This window comes from Pteronotus mesoamericanus, unplaced genomic scaffold, assembly GCF_021234165.1.
Source record: "Pteronotus mesoamericanus isolate MK-2021 breed Mesoamerican mustached bat unplaced genomic scaffold, CSHL_Meso_final contig_169, whole genome shotgun sequence".
Classification (NCBI taxonomy): domain Eukaryota; kingdom Metazoa; phylum Chordata; class Mammalia; order Chiroptera; family Mormoopidae; genus Pteronotus; species Pteronotus mesoamericanus.
The window spans coordinates 12,491,896-12,508,306 of record NW_026555068.1 but is presented as its reverse complement, the minus strand read 5'-3'; the positions used below and the strand labels follow the sequence as shown (position 1 = coordinate 12,508,306).

The 16,411-nt window shown below is 35.4% G+C and overlaps 1 protein-coding gene across 3 annotated transcripts in view; it reads left to right on the top strand.

Annotated features, from left to right (window-relative positions):
* Positions 1-16,411, top strand: part of WRN (WRN RecQ like helicase) — a 117,708-nt gene that overhangs the window by 51,382 nt on the left and 49,915 nt on the right. For all 3 annotated transcript variants that reach the window (XM_054566065.1, XM_054566063.1, XM_054566064.1), the window contains 5 exons: positions 746-854; positions 1,433-1,501; positions 4,319-4,401; positions 7,760-7,866; positions 15,284-15,471. In XM_054566065.1, coding sequence (XP_054422040.1) covers positions 746-854; positions 1,433-1,501; positions 4,319-4,401; positions 7,760-7,866; positions 15,284-15,471 — 556 coding nt within the window. The remainder of the gene's footprint in view (positions 1-745; positions 855-1,432; positions 1,502-4,318; positions 4,402-7,759; positions 7,867-15,283; positions 15,472-16,411) is intronic.

The following is a 16,411-nucleotide window of genomic DNA, read 5'->3' as shown; positions in this document are numbered from 1 at the left end:
AGCATATTTGGTAGATACAAAATAAACAAGGGGATGTTTCCTAGTATAGGAAATGGAGAAACCAAAGAACTAATATGTACAACCCATGAACATGAACTAAGGGGAGGAATGCAGGAGTGAAGGGGATTACCGGGTGGAGGGAGATAAAGGGGAGAAAAGAAGAATAGGACAACTGTAATAGCATAATCAATAAAATATAATAAAAAAAAACCTAAAGTGAAGGAAAAGAACCTTACCAAATTGGTGAATTCTGTGTAGCAATTTTAATATTGAAGATGGAAGAAAATACACATTTTCAGCATACTATGCTTTATGATTTCAAGAAAGGAAAAAATGCAACTGAAATGCAAGAAAAAAGATTTTTGTAGTGTATGGAGAAAGTGCTGTGATTGATCAAACTTGTCAAAAGCGGCTTGTGAAGTTTCATACTGGAAATTTCTCCCTGGACGATGCTCCACGGTTGGGTATATGAATTGAAGTTGATAACAATCAAATCGAGACATTAATTGAGAACAATCAGTGTTACACCACGTGGGAGATAGCCAAAAAACTCAAAATACCTAAATCAATAAAGTTATTGGTGAAAATGCAAAAAATGTGTCTTTTATTTTACGGAAAAGATCATATGAGCTTTTTGGCCAATCCAATGGCATATTTGTAAAGGATCATCTCATTCAAGTGCATTGTAAGAAGAAATCCAAATACTTTATTTTTATTTAAGTGAGTACATTATCTTTATTTCAAGGCTATGGAAAGAGTTTGTGCTTCCAGTACCCACCTGTTTATGTAGGCGGGATTGGCGTTGTCATCTCTCCTCTTATTTCTTTGATGGAAGACCAAGTGCTCCAGCTTGGGTAAGTACTGTTTTCATTGTTACATTATCACCTTTTTCTTTTTTCCCATGAAGGAAACACCTGATCTCTATCATGTATTTTAAAATCTAGTTCCCAGTAATACATTTGTATAGGTGTTATTTCATCTTTATAAGCAATAAATGACATGTTAGTGGAAAAAAACTTTAAGTTCTCCATAATTCAAGACTACCAGGCGGCCCCAATAAAACATTTTTTTAAAAAAAAACATAATGCCAGTTTAAATTGCATATCTCAAAATTCTGTTCTCTTTTAGTTACTGTTGCTCTTTAGCTTGGTATTAAGTGTATTCATAGAAGCCTATATTTTAATTATGAAAAAATTTTAAACATCTTTGGGTTTGCAATTTTTTGAAAAAACCCACCTTAACAACCTGCCTTCTGATACAGCCCTTGAAGGAATTTGTTCAACAAATTAATGAGTTACAAAAAGAGTGAGGACTGCAGAGGAGGAATGTATTTTTTAAAGAATTATATTTCTTTATTACTTTTCACTTAAGAATGAAGTTGCTATTTGTAAAGTGCACATGGCTCCAGGATGTATGTTTTTTTTTCTTACAGAGTGTCCAACATTTCAGCTTGTTTTCTGGGATCAGCACAGACAAAACATATGCTACAGGATGTTAAATTGTGGGTAATTTACGATTTCTGATCATATGGTTAGGTTTCTATGATGTGTAAGAGAAGTTTATACACAAAAAGTTCTATTTAATGCATGAACAAAATGTCTATGATTTAAAACTGTACTTTCTTTTTATAGTGCATTTACAGAACTATGAATTTTAGTATCTTTCATACTGAAAGATGTCTATTTTCATTTCTTAGCTGTAATGTTAACATTGTAATCACAGCATTGTAAAATTTTGATTTTGAAAGAGAACTTGGAGAGTATCTAGTTTTGCTCCATTTTACAGTTGAGGAGACTGAGGTTCAAAGTAATTTCCTCAAAAGCACCCACTCAATGAAATTAATGGCTGAGCAGGGACTAGATTCTAGAGCTCTTGCCCCTCTAATCTCATTATCACATAATTCCTTACAAGAATAAAATTGTCAGACACACACAAAAATATGTGTGTATATATTAATATGTGTAGATATTAATATACAAATAAACACACACATACTTATTAAGTACTGATAAATGCATTATAAATCTGTAACTCAAACCCTTATCAAGATATACAATGTTACTGGCACTCAGAATATTCTGTTATGCTCTTTCCAGTTTATCATTTTATCCTTCATCCTAAAGCAAACCTTATTTTTTTTTTGCTTGTTCTAGAACTTCATGTAAATAGAGACATACAATATGAACTCTTTCGTGTAAGACATACACACTCTTTCATTCAGCATAATGTCTTGAGAATACTTAATGTTGTTGTATGTATCTGTACTTTATTTTTAATACCAAAGTGGTATTGTACTGTATGAAAATACCACAGTTTGTCTTTTAATTCCCTTATTGGTGGATGCCTAAGCTATTTCTAGTTTTGGGCTCTTAAACTAAGAAAGCTACTATGAATATTCCTTTAAAATATTGTTTTGAACATGTTTTCTTTTTCCTAAAATTTAAAATCACCTTTTTTGAGGTATAATTGACACACACAATGAATTTTTCATACTTAAAATGTATAATTTGCTAAGTTTTGGTATATAAACACTCACAAAAACATCACTACAGTCCAGATAATGAACATACTTATTATCCTCGAAGTTTATTCATACCTTTTGTCATCTCTTCCTCCCAACTTCCCCTACCTTCTTCACCCCACTCACCAGGTAACTACTGATCTGTTTTGTCACTATAGATTAATTTATGTTTTCTAAAATTGTATATAAACAGACTCAGTCATACAAAATGTACTCCTTTTTGTCTGGTTTAAATGAGAAAACATAGTTATTTTGAGGTTCATCATGTTGTTACGTGTATCAATAGTTCATTCCTTTTTTATTGTCAAATAGATTAGATTACATCTGTGGATATGTCACAGTTGTTTATCTGTTCATTTGTTGATAGACATTTGGATTGTCACAGTTTGGGCTGTTACATATAAAGCTGCTATGAACAGTTGTACACAAGTCTTTGTACAGCCATAGGCTTTGGTTTCATTGGTATAAACCGAGGAGCAGAATGACTGGATCATGTGGTAGATAAATATTTAACTTTTATTTTCTAGTTGAGGTGAAGTTACATAATTTCATATTTATAATTTTAACCATTTTTAAAGGGTAGAGTTGGGTGGCTTTTAGTACACTTGGAACATTGTGCAACTGTCACTACTAGTTCCAGAACGTTTTCATCAACCCCTCCCGCCCCAAACCTCCATATCCACTAAGCAGTCAGTCCCCATTGTTCCTTCCCCCACCCCCTTTTAACAACTAATCTAGTTTCTGTCTCTATGATTTGCCTGTTCTGGACATTTCATATAAATGGACTTATACAGTAGGTAGTTTTGTGTTTGGCTTTTTTTACTTTGCACAATGTTATCAGTACTTCATTTCTTTTTATGGATGACTAATTCCATTTAATAGACATACTATATTTTATTCATTCATTAATGATGTATGTTTAGGTTATTTCCGTTTTTTGGCTGTTATGAATATAATAGTACTTTGAACATTTATGTACAAGTTTTTAAGTGAACATGTTTTCAGTGGTTTTGCAAGTAAGCCTGGAAGAGGAATTGGTGGACCATAATTCTATGTTAACTTTTTAAGAAACTGCCAGGCTTTTTGAGAGTAGTTTCTTTTTCATCTATTGCTTCTATGTGTTTTACTCATTCTTTTTTCTGAGGAGTTAACATTCTTTGTTTTTTTAGTCACAAAATAGAAGATTGCTTTTGCAGCTTCTTTTTTTACATGTTACAGGTCTTGCCACTTACTGAAACTGACTGTTTCTTGATCAGACCCTCAAATTCTAGGACAGAGACTAATTGACTTGATTTTCATACAGTGTTTAAGCCTGGCCCAAGCGGGTATAGGCAAGAGAGCAGAATTCATAGGAGAAACATGGGTGCTGTGGGTTTAATCATGGGGGGTGCAGGGGTATGATATAATGGGTTATAGTTCTCACAGAAGGAGAGTGGTATGTGGCTGGATTGCTCACACACGAAAGGTTTACCATAGGTTGGATCATTTAACTTAAGCACTGTAATTTTGGGGTTAGACTGCTAGAAATCAGAACCAAGCTTCTACCATTACGTAACGCTGAGTATTCCCTGACAGACATTGCCAGTTTTTATGTTGATGCGTTGAAGCCACATCAAAGAGCAATGTGTGTGGATACAATTGTATACACATTAGTATTCATTTAGTTTTTAGTAACTAGTATAATGTGTTTTTAAAAAATTTATTAGGTATTACTGTTTTAAGTTGTAATTCATTGGGTTATTGTTTTCTTTATTGTATGTTTCCTGTCCTGTTTCTTTTTTTGTTTTGTTTTTATAGAGGCAAATACCAGATTGTGTACTTAACTCCAGAGTTCTGTTCCGGTAACTTGTGCCTACTCCAGGAACTTGACGCTATGATTGGTAAGTGGTACGAGAGGATCCTTGTAAGAATTTATTGAATTGAGTTCCCCTTAAAGTTAAACTTATGGTTGGATACTGGATTTCACTTCTATTAAAGTTTATTTCAAACATTAACTCTTCCAGGAAATCTCTGACTCTCCAAGTTGGCATCTCTCCTGTATTATAATTACCTGTTTATATATGTTTTCTTCTGCTTACACTATAACCTTTTTTGGAGAAAAAAATACAATTCTTAATTCATTTATATTTCCCTAGTTTAGTGTCTGGCACATAGTAGGCATTTAAAGTGTATTGTTGAATAACTGTCAAGTCTTAGATTCCATAAAATTATAGTTTTATTTTTTTATATATAATTTGAATCTAAATTAAATCAATGTAGTGGTTCTCTATCCTTCTTGTTCAGGAGAATCACCTTTCAAATTTTAGACAGTGGAGCATCGTTCAGCTTTGAAAATTCTGATTTAATGCCTGGGGTGGCGTCTTGGCGTCTGTAGTTTTTCACAGGTGATTCTGGTATGTACTCAGGGTACATCAGCCACAGGACCTTTGATTATTTGCCACCAATGAGTATGATTAATTTTAAAAATTAGAGATAACTTAGAGTTTTTTCCCTAGAAAATTTAAATATAGATTGTGAAAAGCTGACATCATTATTTTTTGTACTTAAAAAAATTTCATCTGTTTTTTCCTTCTTGACGGTTAGGCTCAGCTGTCCAAGAGTTTCTACCAAGGCTTCTATTGCAAATGCATGTATTTCAAACATTCAGTTGAACCGACCAATATTATATAATCTTGTTGTATAACTATGTATTAAAATAATACCACATAGCAAAGTTTTTTAACATTGAATTATCTCTTTTAATGGTTATTTGCATATAACTCCAGGAAAACATTTAACAATTTAACTAACAGTATAATGAAAACAAACTTGTATCCTTTTAGTATGTGTTAAATACTAACAAAAGAATTGGGACACAAATTAACATTTGATTAAATATATTGTCAAAGAGCACATCCATCATCTGTTAAACTCCCTTTTTGGAATATTATATTTTTGCCTTTAATGGGAAACAAATTGGTGTGTCACTTATTAGGTAGTATGAAGTTCTCGTGAATATTTTACTTTAGATTAAGCCTAACTACCTTAGAGACACAAATTGCCTGGTTTTATTGTAAAAGCTCAGGTCTCTTTCTGCAGTGGTCCGGATATGTTGTCTTCTATTTTAGTATTTTCTTTGTTTCTGTGATAGAGATAATAATTAGCTTAAGTCTGTACTTGGATCCTTTGACAGGTAGTTCTAATTCTCTATTTTTATTTTTTGTAATGGATTAAATTATGAACATTGCAAGCATTGCAGCAGAATACTCTGCATATGATAGATGAAAATGTTCTTTTTTGGTTGACTCTCAATGGTGAAAAAAAGATATATCCTTTTTGAAATATTTTTCTCTGGCATTTGTTTGCAGGAAATTGTAAAATGCTTGCAAAAGTGAATATTCTCAGAATTTTATTTGTACAGTAGTCTGACACTTAGCTAATCATATTTTTAATTTTATGATTAATGTTACATTATTTAAGTAGAATGGATTTATAACGGAAGCAGCAAACACAATTTATGTGGAGACTCCTTAAAACCAAACACACCTGTAATTGTTTTTTAACTTTGGAAATAAGGCTTAAGTGACAAGTATGCAAAAATGAAATATGTGTGGGACCTGGTCAGACACTTGGACTTGCACATTGAAAGTGAGAGTTGGCAAAAGCTTGCTGGAACTCATTGTAAGGGCCAAAAAAATCAGCTTTATTCAGAGGTAGTTAGTGAAACCTGTGATTTTTAATGAAGATTTTAAAATAAAGGAGGAGCCACCATCTTTGTTTTAAAATCTATATCATTTAGTTTCTAAGGCCCAAATAAGTATAGTGGTAACATGCAATTTTTCCAGCCACTCAGTATTAACCAGAGAATTTTGATGCTAATCAGCCCACTTTGCTCATATTTAGTAGGTTTCTTTTTTGCCTTCTTTCTCTTTCAACTCCATTATAGTTGGCAATGTCAATGAATTGTAATTGTTTATTTGCAGGTCAGTCTCTTCTTTTAGAATTATGAGTTCTTCAAGGTCATGGATTGCATTTTATTAATCTTACTATTCCTAGAAAAGTGTTGGATCATAGTAGGCAGTTAATAACCATCTAATAGTAGTAATAATTTTTTTATTGAGATATCTTTTATGCAAGGCCCTGTCTGAGCATTTTATGTGAGCGTGATCTAATTTAATCTTCAGAGTAACTAATAAATGTTAGGGCTATTATCTGCTTTACTTGTGGGAAACAGAGACGTGGAAGCTTGAGTAACTTGCCTCAGATAATAGAAATGCCCAGTGGTGGAGCCACGTTCTGCATCTAGTCGTCGGACTCCAGAGCACAGATTTTTAATCTCTCCACTAGGGGCAGGGCATTATTAATACTCAGATAAGTATCAAGTAATGATTATTCCTACCGAAGGAAAACAATTTTCCTTAGGTATTTTTTTGTCTTAGGTATTAATTTGGTAATTGAGGGTGAAAGCGCTACTGTCATTGCTTTGAAATATCTGAAGACATTTAATGGATGGTTACACAATAAAACCCTTTTCTGAAATGCATTCCTTTATACTATTGATTCCGTTTCAGTGTGGGTGTGTGGTATGGGGGCAGAGTGGAAGGGTTGCTAGGAGAAGAAAGAACAAGGTATATTCCTTCTTATCTACTTTGTACATAATGAAATGTAGTACTTCCCTTACTGTTTTAACATTAGAAAACATGGACGTCACCCTGAGTTTCATCCCTGGCATTTCAGAGCTATTCTCTGTCACATGATATGTGACCAGTCATCGGTAGTCATGCACTTAACCTCACTAGAAATGTGCTGATTCTCTCTCTCGATGGGTAATCAATGAGATAAAAGTAAAAGTATTACCAAAGAGAAGTAGAACAGCTCTGTTTTTCAAGGCATTATCATTACAGATGGTTCACGAGTGATAGTATTGAGGACAGGTAATAGTAGGTAATTCATTTCTCTGAGGGATAGAGATGAAAGCTGAAATCCAATAAATATGTGTTTGAATCATATATGTTTCCTTCTTTTATCCATACAGTTTTAATCTATTTCTCCTCTTCTCAGTAATGATTTTTCACATTATCTGATGTTATTTATGCTTGTATTTTCATATGAACCAAATATTAGTTTGATTTGATTATTAATTTTTTTCTGTGATATTTATATATTCCAAGTGAAGAAGGTGACATGATTTAAGTGAAGACAGTCTTTCCTCTTGAACTTTAATTTACTTTCCCCATTTCTTTCTCCTCCTTTTTATAGGCATCACGCTGATTGCTGTGGACGAGGCTCACTGTATCTCCGAGTGGGGACATGACTTTAGAAATTCGTTCAGGGCTTTGGGCTCCTTGAAGGCAGCGTTCCCGCGGGTAAGCTTGGCCAAGTTCAGTGTCTTTGACCTCGTCCTCTGGTACTTGTCTCCTCCTTTGCCAGCTTCCAGCCACCCTGTTTTCCTTGGTATTTCGAACATGCCAAGGATGCTCCTGTGTTAGGGCTTTGTTCCTGCTCTTCCCTGTCCCTGAGTACTCTTCACCCAGGCAGTTCACATGGAGTGATCTCTCACTTCTCTCTGGTCTTTGCTGCAACACTATTTTATGAAAAATTTCAAATTAACCTTGCCCCTAACATTCAACATTTTTCATATTCCTGTGCTATTTTTTAATAGCACCTATCACTGCTTAACTTACTGTATTATGTTTTGTCTGTTGTCTTTAGTTCCCCACTAGAATATTCTTTGTGGGGAGGAGTTTTTGATGGATTGGCTTATAAAATCTAGAACAGTGCCTGGCGTATAGTGGTGCTCCATAAATAATGGGTTAAATGAATAAATGAATTTGATGAGAAAGCTGAGAATCAGGAAGTAACTCTTTCACACATGTATTGAGTAGTAGAGTTGGGCAATAGGTACACAGTGAGCCACAGCAAATTTATAAAGCAAATAATTGGAAAGAAATATAAAACATAGTTTCTGCCCTAAAGTAGCTCATAGTCCAGTACAGGGGTTTAAATTCATACTTATAAAAATAAAAGCAATAGTACTAAACAATAAATGGTACATGGAACAGTACACATAATATAGAAAGATAAATACTGTTAATAGTACATGTAATAATAGAAAAGGAAGATATTTGTTTGGTGAAAGTCACCTGGCTCAGGCACCTTGACTTCTCTCCATTAATTTAGAATGGTTTAAAGTAAGCTTTGGAAACTAGGAAGATTGCTCTCTGTAATCCTTTCCTAGGCCTTCGATTCTAGAAGGACTGTGTTAGAGTCTGAGTTTTGACTGTTCTATGCTGTTCTTAAACACGTGTTAGTGTTGAATTAAGTCTTTTATTATGTCTGGCTTTGAACTCCATTGGTTCCTTTTCATTTCTTGGGATGATTCAGTTTAGCACAGAGTGTTCGCCAAGCCGTGGCTGAGAACATTGTTTTCCTCTGGTGTTTTCATGAGTCCTTTTAATTTTTTTATAATTGTTTTTTGCATTTTTGTTCAGTTACAGTTGTCCCACCTTTTCCCCGTTGCTCTCCTCTGCCTCGCCCCACCCCCCAGTCAGTCTCCACCCCACTGTCCCTGCCAGCCAGTCCTCCATTCCTGTTGCTTGTTATTGGCTAAGGGTGGGCGGGGGGGGGGGCGGGGGGACTGCAGCCTGCCGGGCTGTGGGACTCGCATTTTCCTCCCTGCTCTTGGCGCCTTTTCCCCGCCTCCCGTTGCAGTTACACTGGGACAGCTGGTGTGAACCTGCAGTGCTTCCCACCACATTATTTCCGTAAGTGCAAAATAACAAAGGAACCACTTCACCGTTGGCTCTAAGATTCCAATCTGGAGAGAACCAGATAAAGTGAATCTCAAGAAAGGGAAGCCAGGTAGAAAGCTTTACATCATTCTCAAAATTCTGTAAAATTCAAGTAAGAGGAATTATGAGACCCATCAGATGTACTGGTTCTTTTTGTTACTTTCTTCCCAGTCCTTTCACAAAGATCGGTGTACAGTACACACTCAATAACTGCTTCGAGTGGACGAGTGAAGCCTGGTATTACGGAGTACAGAGTTAGAATTAGCAGCACGACCCAAACTTAGAAGCAGATGGAAGAGTTATAATTCTCTGAATCTGTAGATTTTATACCATTGAAATATATGATTGTCATTCCTAAATTTATTATCCCAGATTAATTTATGTTTTATTACTTGTTTTAACAAAACTTGACACTTATTACCAAGGAAACAAATTTTTGCCAGCTCAAAGTATAAGATTTTTATGAGTTAAGAACTTGATATAGGTGACAGTAGGTGACAGTAGAATTTATCGTCCAAACCAGTTCACTTTTGACAATGAAAAGGTGCAAGCTATTAGTAGTGTCATGGTGACAGCATAAACTGGGAGTGTCCCAGCAAACCAGGATGTACAGTTGGTCACCTTTCTCATAACCAACCTATTATTTTTAAGCTTCACCCTAGTTTATAAATTTCAAGTGTCATAAAGTACAACATGCTTCTAAGGGAAAAGATTCTATTCTTTTGTGAAATGAAAGTAAATACCTGTTGTTTCTTGAAGTTTAATATATTCCATTACTTTATTCCATTTTCTATTTGAGGAAGCAACATTTTTAACTGTGACTTTATATAATGATGGAGACAAAAGACTAAATTTATAAAGACTGAATTTATAGTGATTTTTTTTTTTCACTGTTAGCATGTCACTTGAATAGGAGGTTTCTAGTGGCAAAGTGGGAATTTTTGTTAGAAGGGAGTAACATCATGTAGCCCTCTCTGTCTCATGCATATATTTTTATGAAGATAAAAAGGACAAGGTCATTTTTTAATTGCTTTTTAGAGAGAGAAGAAGGGAGAGAGAGAGAGAGAGAAACATTAATGTGAGATAGAAGCATCGATTGGTTGCCTCCTGTACGTGCCTGGAACGGGGATTGATCCCGTGACCTAGGTGTGTGCCCTGACTGGGAATCAATTGTGCAGTCTTTCAGTTACAGGACAACGCTCCTACTAACTGACCCACATTGGCATGGGTCTGAGGCTACGAGAACTTAGCTCTTGCCAAAGTCACTGGTAAATCTGGGGGTAGTGCCCATGGCTCTGGAGTTTGAATAGAATTCTTTATAATTATTGCGATAACAGTAGTAGCTGAAACTTTTTGAGTGTTTACTGAGTAATCTGTATTATGTTCAGCTCATGATATGTTTGATCTCATTTGGTCTTCACAATGACTTTGTGAGATTGTTGCTCTCATTTGTAGCCATTTTATAGATGAGGAAACCAAACTTTAGAGAGTGGAGCAAGTGGCTCAAAGTCTCACTTCTAGTTAGTGGCAAAGGCAGGATTTGAACTCATAAAACTGATTCTAAGCCAGAGTTTTTTCACTAATGTGCTGCTATTTTGCCTGATTTTCCTATTAACTTCTTCAAGAGGTGTCATGTTTCATGCATATTTTCTCATTTTCAGAAAAGCATTGCCTATCCACTCATGTATTACTTAGAAACAAACGAAGCCCTTTTTTCTTGTAGTTTTTACCCTGAAAACTTCTCTATCTGCATGTGCAGTTAAACAGCAAGTATTCTATTACTGTATTTATAAATTGTTTCAGTAAAGCACTTAAATTTATGAAAATGCTTTATTGTGAATGGGAATTCACATGTCCTAAGAATGCTTAATATTTAAACTTCCCTTATTTTTAGCCTTATATTTGAGAGAGATATATATGTATATGTGTATACACGCACACACGTTTGATTAGAGAAACTAACTTTTTTATAAATTGGCCTGTTCATCTCTAAGTTGTTAGGCAGGCACTCTCTGAATTCAGAGAACTGTCTGATTGTAAGCCAGAAATCAATGAAGTTAATTTAGGGCTTATTGTTTTGAATAATTTCACAAAATTTCAGGACAGAGAATGCAAAAATGCCAATAACCTGGTCACATTGGTTTGGATACACTTTTAAAAAATTTAAAATTTTTTTTTATTTTTTACTTATTTTAGAGAGAGAGAGGATGGAGAGAGAGAAACATTGATTTGCTGTCCCACTTGTTTATGTGTTCATTGGTTGATTCTTGGATAGGCCCTGACTGGGGATTGAACCTGCGACCTTAATGTATGGGAACGAGGCTTTAACCACCTGAGCTACCTGGATAGAGCCACTTTTTTGCTATTTAAAAAAACTACTACCAGCCCTGGCTGGTGTGGCTCAGTAGATTGAGTGCTGGCCTGTGAAGCAAGGGGTTGCTGGTTTGATTCCCAGTTAGGGCACATGCCTGGGTTGTGGGCGATGTCCCCAGTAGAGAGCGCGTGAGAGGCAACCACACACTGATGTTTCTCTCCCTCTCTTTCTCCATCCCTTCCCCTCTAAAAATAAGTTTAAAAAATCTTAAAAAACAAAGCAAAACTACTACCAAACTTAATTGATATTTTTTACATGAGCTTTGAGATCATTTTTCAGTAAAGCAGTATTGATTGTAAAAGTAGTTTATAGTTTTTAATAAATTGTTTTTCAGAGTCTGTAAGTGCTTTTTAACAAATTGCACATAAATTTTCACTACGTGAGATTTGCTTAACTGATTTTTGAGGTAGATGTAGTGTATCTAAGAGCTATTTTATGACGATACTGTTTACTGTATTTGTAGTGAGTAAAAAAGGATATTTTAAGGAAGTTGTAGTGTTAGAAATAGAACAGCTAATGATTTTGGAACAATTTTGTGACTTATTCTATTTTTTCTGATTGCCAAACAACAGCATACTTGATTTTAACTCCCTAGGATAATAGGGACAAAAATATTAAATCTGGCTTCTTAGGATATATGTTGTTATCCTACTTTCTGAAAGATTACATATTCATATTTTTCCTGGTACATGCTGTGCCACTTGTTTTGGCTGCTAATCCAATCAAAAAGTCTTTGCCAGCCTGAAATTGGCTCAAGGAATCGATTAATAATAGATGTTTCATTTTATGCATTTTCTTTTTGGTAGTATACTATGATTAACTTAGCACAACTGGAGAGAGGTTATTCAGGTCACTGAAAGCTTTCTTTTTAGATCTGAGAAGCCATAAACCAATTATTTAATCTAAGACAAAACAAAACAAAAAAACCCCCCTCATTGCCTTGTATAGTTAGATTTTTAGTGAATAAAAGGGTTTATAATTTGTGAATTATAGATTAATCAAAAATAAGGCATAACAAGCCCTAACTGGTGTGTCTCAGTTGGTTGGGTGTTGTCCTGCAAAGGTCGCTGGTTTGGTTCTGGGTCAGGCCACATGTCTGGGTTGTGGGTTTGACCCAGGTTCCAGTGCTTTCAAGAGGCAACTGATAGATGTTTCTCTCTCACACTGATGTTTCTTTCCCTCTCTTCTCCCTCCCTTTCCCTGTCTCTAAAAGTAAAATAAATAAAACCTTTAAAAAATAAGGCATAACACCATCCCCATTTATATCAATGTGATTATAAATAATATAATAAATGTTAAAAATAATAAGTGGAGAAGTAGATAGCTAGTAAGTCTTTATTTAATAAGACAAGGTAGATCACATTTTGAAATTTAATGGATTTGTTTATTTTTACGTATATTTTATTGATTATGCTATTATAGTTGTCCCAATTTATTTTTTCCCTTTGCCCCCCTCTGCCCGGCACCGCCCCTCGCTCCAGCAATACCCACCACACCCCTTGGTTCATGTCCATGGCTTGTGCATATAAGTTCTTTGGCTTCTCCATTTCCTATACTAGTCTTAACACCCCCCTGTTTCTTACCTACCATTTATGCTTCTTAGTCCCTGTACCTTCTCCTCCATTCTCTCCCTTCCCCCTCCCAGCTGATAACCCTCCATATGATCTCCATTTCCATGAATCTGTTCCTGTTTTAGTTGTTTGCTTAGTTTGCTTTTGTTTTTTTAGATTCAGTGGTTGATAGTTGCAAGTTTATTGCCATTTTACTGTTCATAGTTTTGATCTTTTTCTAACATAAGTCCCTTTAACATTTCGTATAATAAGGGCTTGGTGATGATGGATTCCTTCAGCTTTACTTTGTCTGGAAAGCACTTTATCAGCCCTTCCATTCTAAATGACAGCTTTGCTGGATAGAGTAATCTTGGATGTAGGTCCTTGCTTTCCATAACTTTGAATACTTCTTGCCAGTCTCTTCTTACCTGCAAAGTTTCTTTTGAGAAATCAGCTGATAGTCTTATGGGAACTCCCTTGTAGGCAGCTCTTTTCTTTTCTCTTGCTTTTAAGAGTCTCTCTATCTTTAACCTTTGGCATTTTTATTATGATGTGTCTTGGTGTGGCCCTCTTTGGGTCTAACTTCTTTGGGACTCTCTGTGCTTCCTGTATGTCTATTCCCTTCCTCAAATTAGGGAAATTTTCTTTCATTATTTTTTCAAATAAGTTTTCAATTTCTTTCCCTCTTCTCCTTCTGGCATATCTATGATTCTGGTGTTGGTATGTTTGGAGGTGTCCCAGAATCTTCTTATTCTTTCCTCATTTTTTTTGAATTCTTGTTTCTTTATTCTGTACTGGTTGACTATTTATTCTTTATGTTCCAAATCATTGATTTGAACCATGGCTTCCTTCCCTTCACTGTTGGTTCTTTGTGGATTTTTCTTTATTTCACTTAGTGTAGCCATTATTTTTTCCCTTATGTATTTGCCGTACTCAGTGAGTACTATGAGCATCCTTATCACCAGTATTTTGAACTCTTCATCTGATAGGTTGGCTATCTCTGTTTCATTTACTTATTTTTCTGGAGTGTTGATCTGTTCTTTCATTTGGGCCATATTTTGTTGTCTCCTGAATTTGGCAGCCTCCCTGTGTTTGCTTCTGTGTATTAGGTAGAGCTGCTTTGACTCCCTGTCTTGGTGCACCTGTTATGTTGTAAAGGGCACAGCCAAAGTTATTTGCCAGGGTGGGGAAACCCGATTTTCTGCTTTTGATGTGGTGCTGTATGTGGCGGAAGTTTCACAGAGGGAACAATACTGCTTGCTCTGCTCTCGCCCTGTTTCCAGTCACTTTCCCCGCTCCCTCTATGCGACTGGCACCCTTCTAGCTGCTGCTCTGGGGCTGAATCCCAGAGGGGATGGGTCTTCGTATGTTCTAGGACTGCGCGAGTCCTTTAAATGAACTCTCCTCAGAGACCTGCAGTTTCTTCTGCTGCCCCCACCCCCACTGGTTTTTACAGCCAGAAGTTGAGTCTTTATTTCTTGGTGCTGCAACCCTGGGCTGCCCGGTCTTGCCTGGGGCTGGGATTGCTCTCTCCCCAGGTGTCCTTCCTGGTTTTTATGTGCCACATGTGAACGTGGGACCGCCTATTCTGTCAGCCACCTCTTCTGCCCTATCACCACCCTACCACGTCCTCTCTGCCCCGGCTCCTATCTCTGCCCCTCCTATGAGTCTGGATGAATATTTCTTCTTTAACTCCTTGCTTGTCAGACTTTCATACAGTTCAATTTTCTGGCAGTCCTGGTTGTTTTTTGTTTTGAGGTTAGTTGGATCCTTCTTCTGGCTGTGAGGAGGCAAAGTATGTCTACCTATACCTCCATCTTGGCTGGAAGTTAATGGATTTAGTATATTATTTAAATGATTCCTGATTTTAAAAAAGTAAATGTATTCAGAGGCTGAGAAATACATAAGCAGTAAGGTTTTTTTTCTCCTTAAAAAAAAAAGATAATTTGAAAATTGCATTTGTAACACTTTCCTGTCATTGTCTTCCAGTTTATTTATAAAAAGGCAGTAGAATTTTTATGAATTAATGTGCTCTCTCCTTTTTGAAAAATTTATGTATTTCATTCAGGTTCCAATAGTTGCTCTTACTGCTACCGCAAGTCCCTCCATCAGGGAAGACATTGTACACTGCTTAAACCTGAAGAATCCTCAGATTACCTGTACTAGTTTTGATAGACCAAACTTGTATTTAGAAGTTGGACGAAAAACAGGATACATTCTTCAGGATCTGAAGCAATTTCTTGTCCAAAAAACAAGGTGAGGATTTCATGGTTGATAAATTTTAGTAACTATTTCCTTTTTTAAAAAAATTATTTTATTTATTTATTTTAAACTATGTCTTTCTAATGTGCATTTAACATCAAATTCTTCTTAGCTTTGGTTAAAGTCAAGTGTGGTGTTATAGAATCAAGACAGTGACTGAGGAAAAAGTCAATATTTGAAGTAAGAAATTCATTCCTTTAATATTTTTATACTCCATACTATTGCTTGAACAGAACATACACTCTTAATAATTGACAAGTAAACCACAGAATCAAATGAATCTCATATCTAAATTCTATCTAGTTCACTAATTATATGAAAAACTTGAGTATTAGGGAATTTTTCAAAGTCATCTTAATAACAAACACTCTTGAGCCTGTATCAGGTGCCTAGTACTGTCATGGGTACTTTATGTGAGTGATCTAGTTTGATCCTTAGAACTCCTCAGTAAGCTACATATTATTTTCATTTTATTGATGAAGAAATTGTCACTAGTACTTTTTCCTTTTTATTTTGTTTGAAGACATTTTACTAGGAATGCTAAGAAGCTTTCAGCCTTATTCCCTGATATGTCTGCTCAGTGAAAAGCTTATAATTTTCATGTTATAAAATGTGTTTTTAGGTCAGAATACATGGAAATAATTTTTGTTCTACCAATAGAAACAAACATAAATCTAGTCAAATAGACTTTAAGAACATCATCAGTGTTCTTTTCAGAAAGGAATAAAAATAAAAGAAGACCCACTCTAGGTAAAGGAAACCCCTTAATAACTCTTGGGGGCTTTTAGGATTAATTTAGTTGTAGGATTTGCTACTGGCTTGACTGTTCTATATTCAGAATGAAACAAGAATGTAATGAACATGTTCTGAGTGGTCTCTCTGAAGTGATTACTCATTGTACTTCACTTCCCTTCCTCCCTGAACAGAAGTCCTT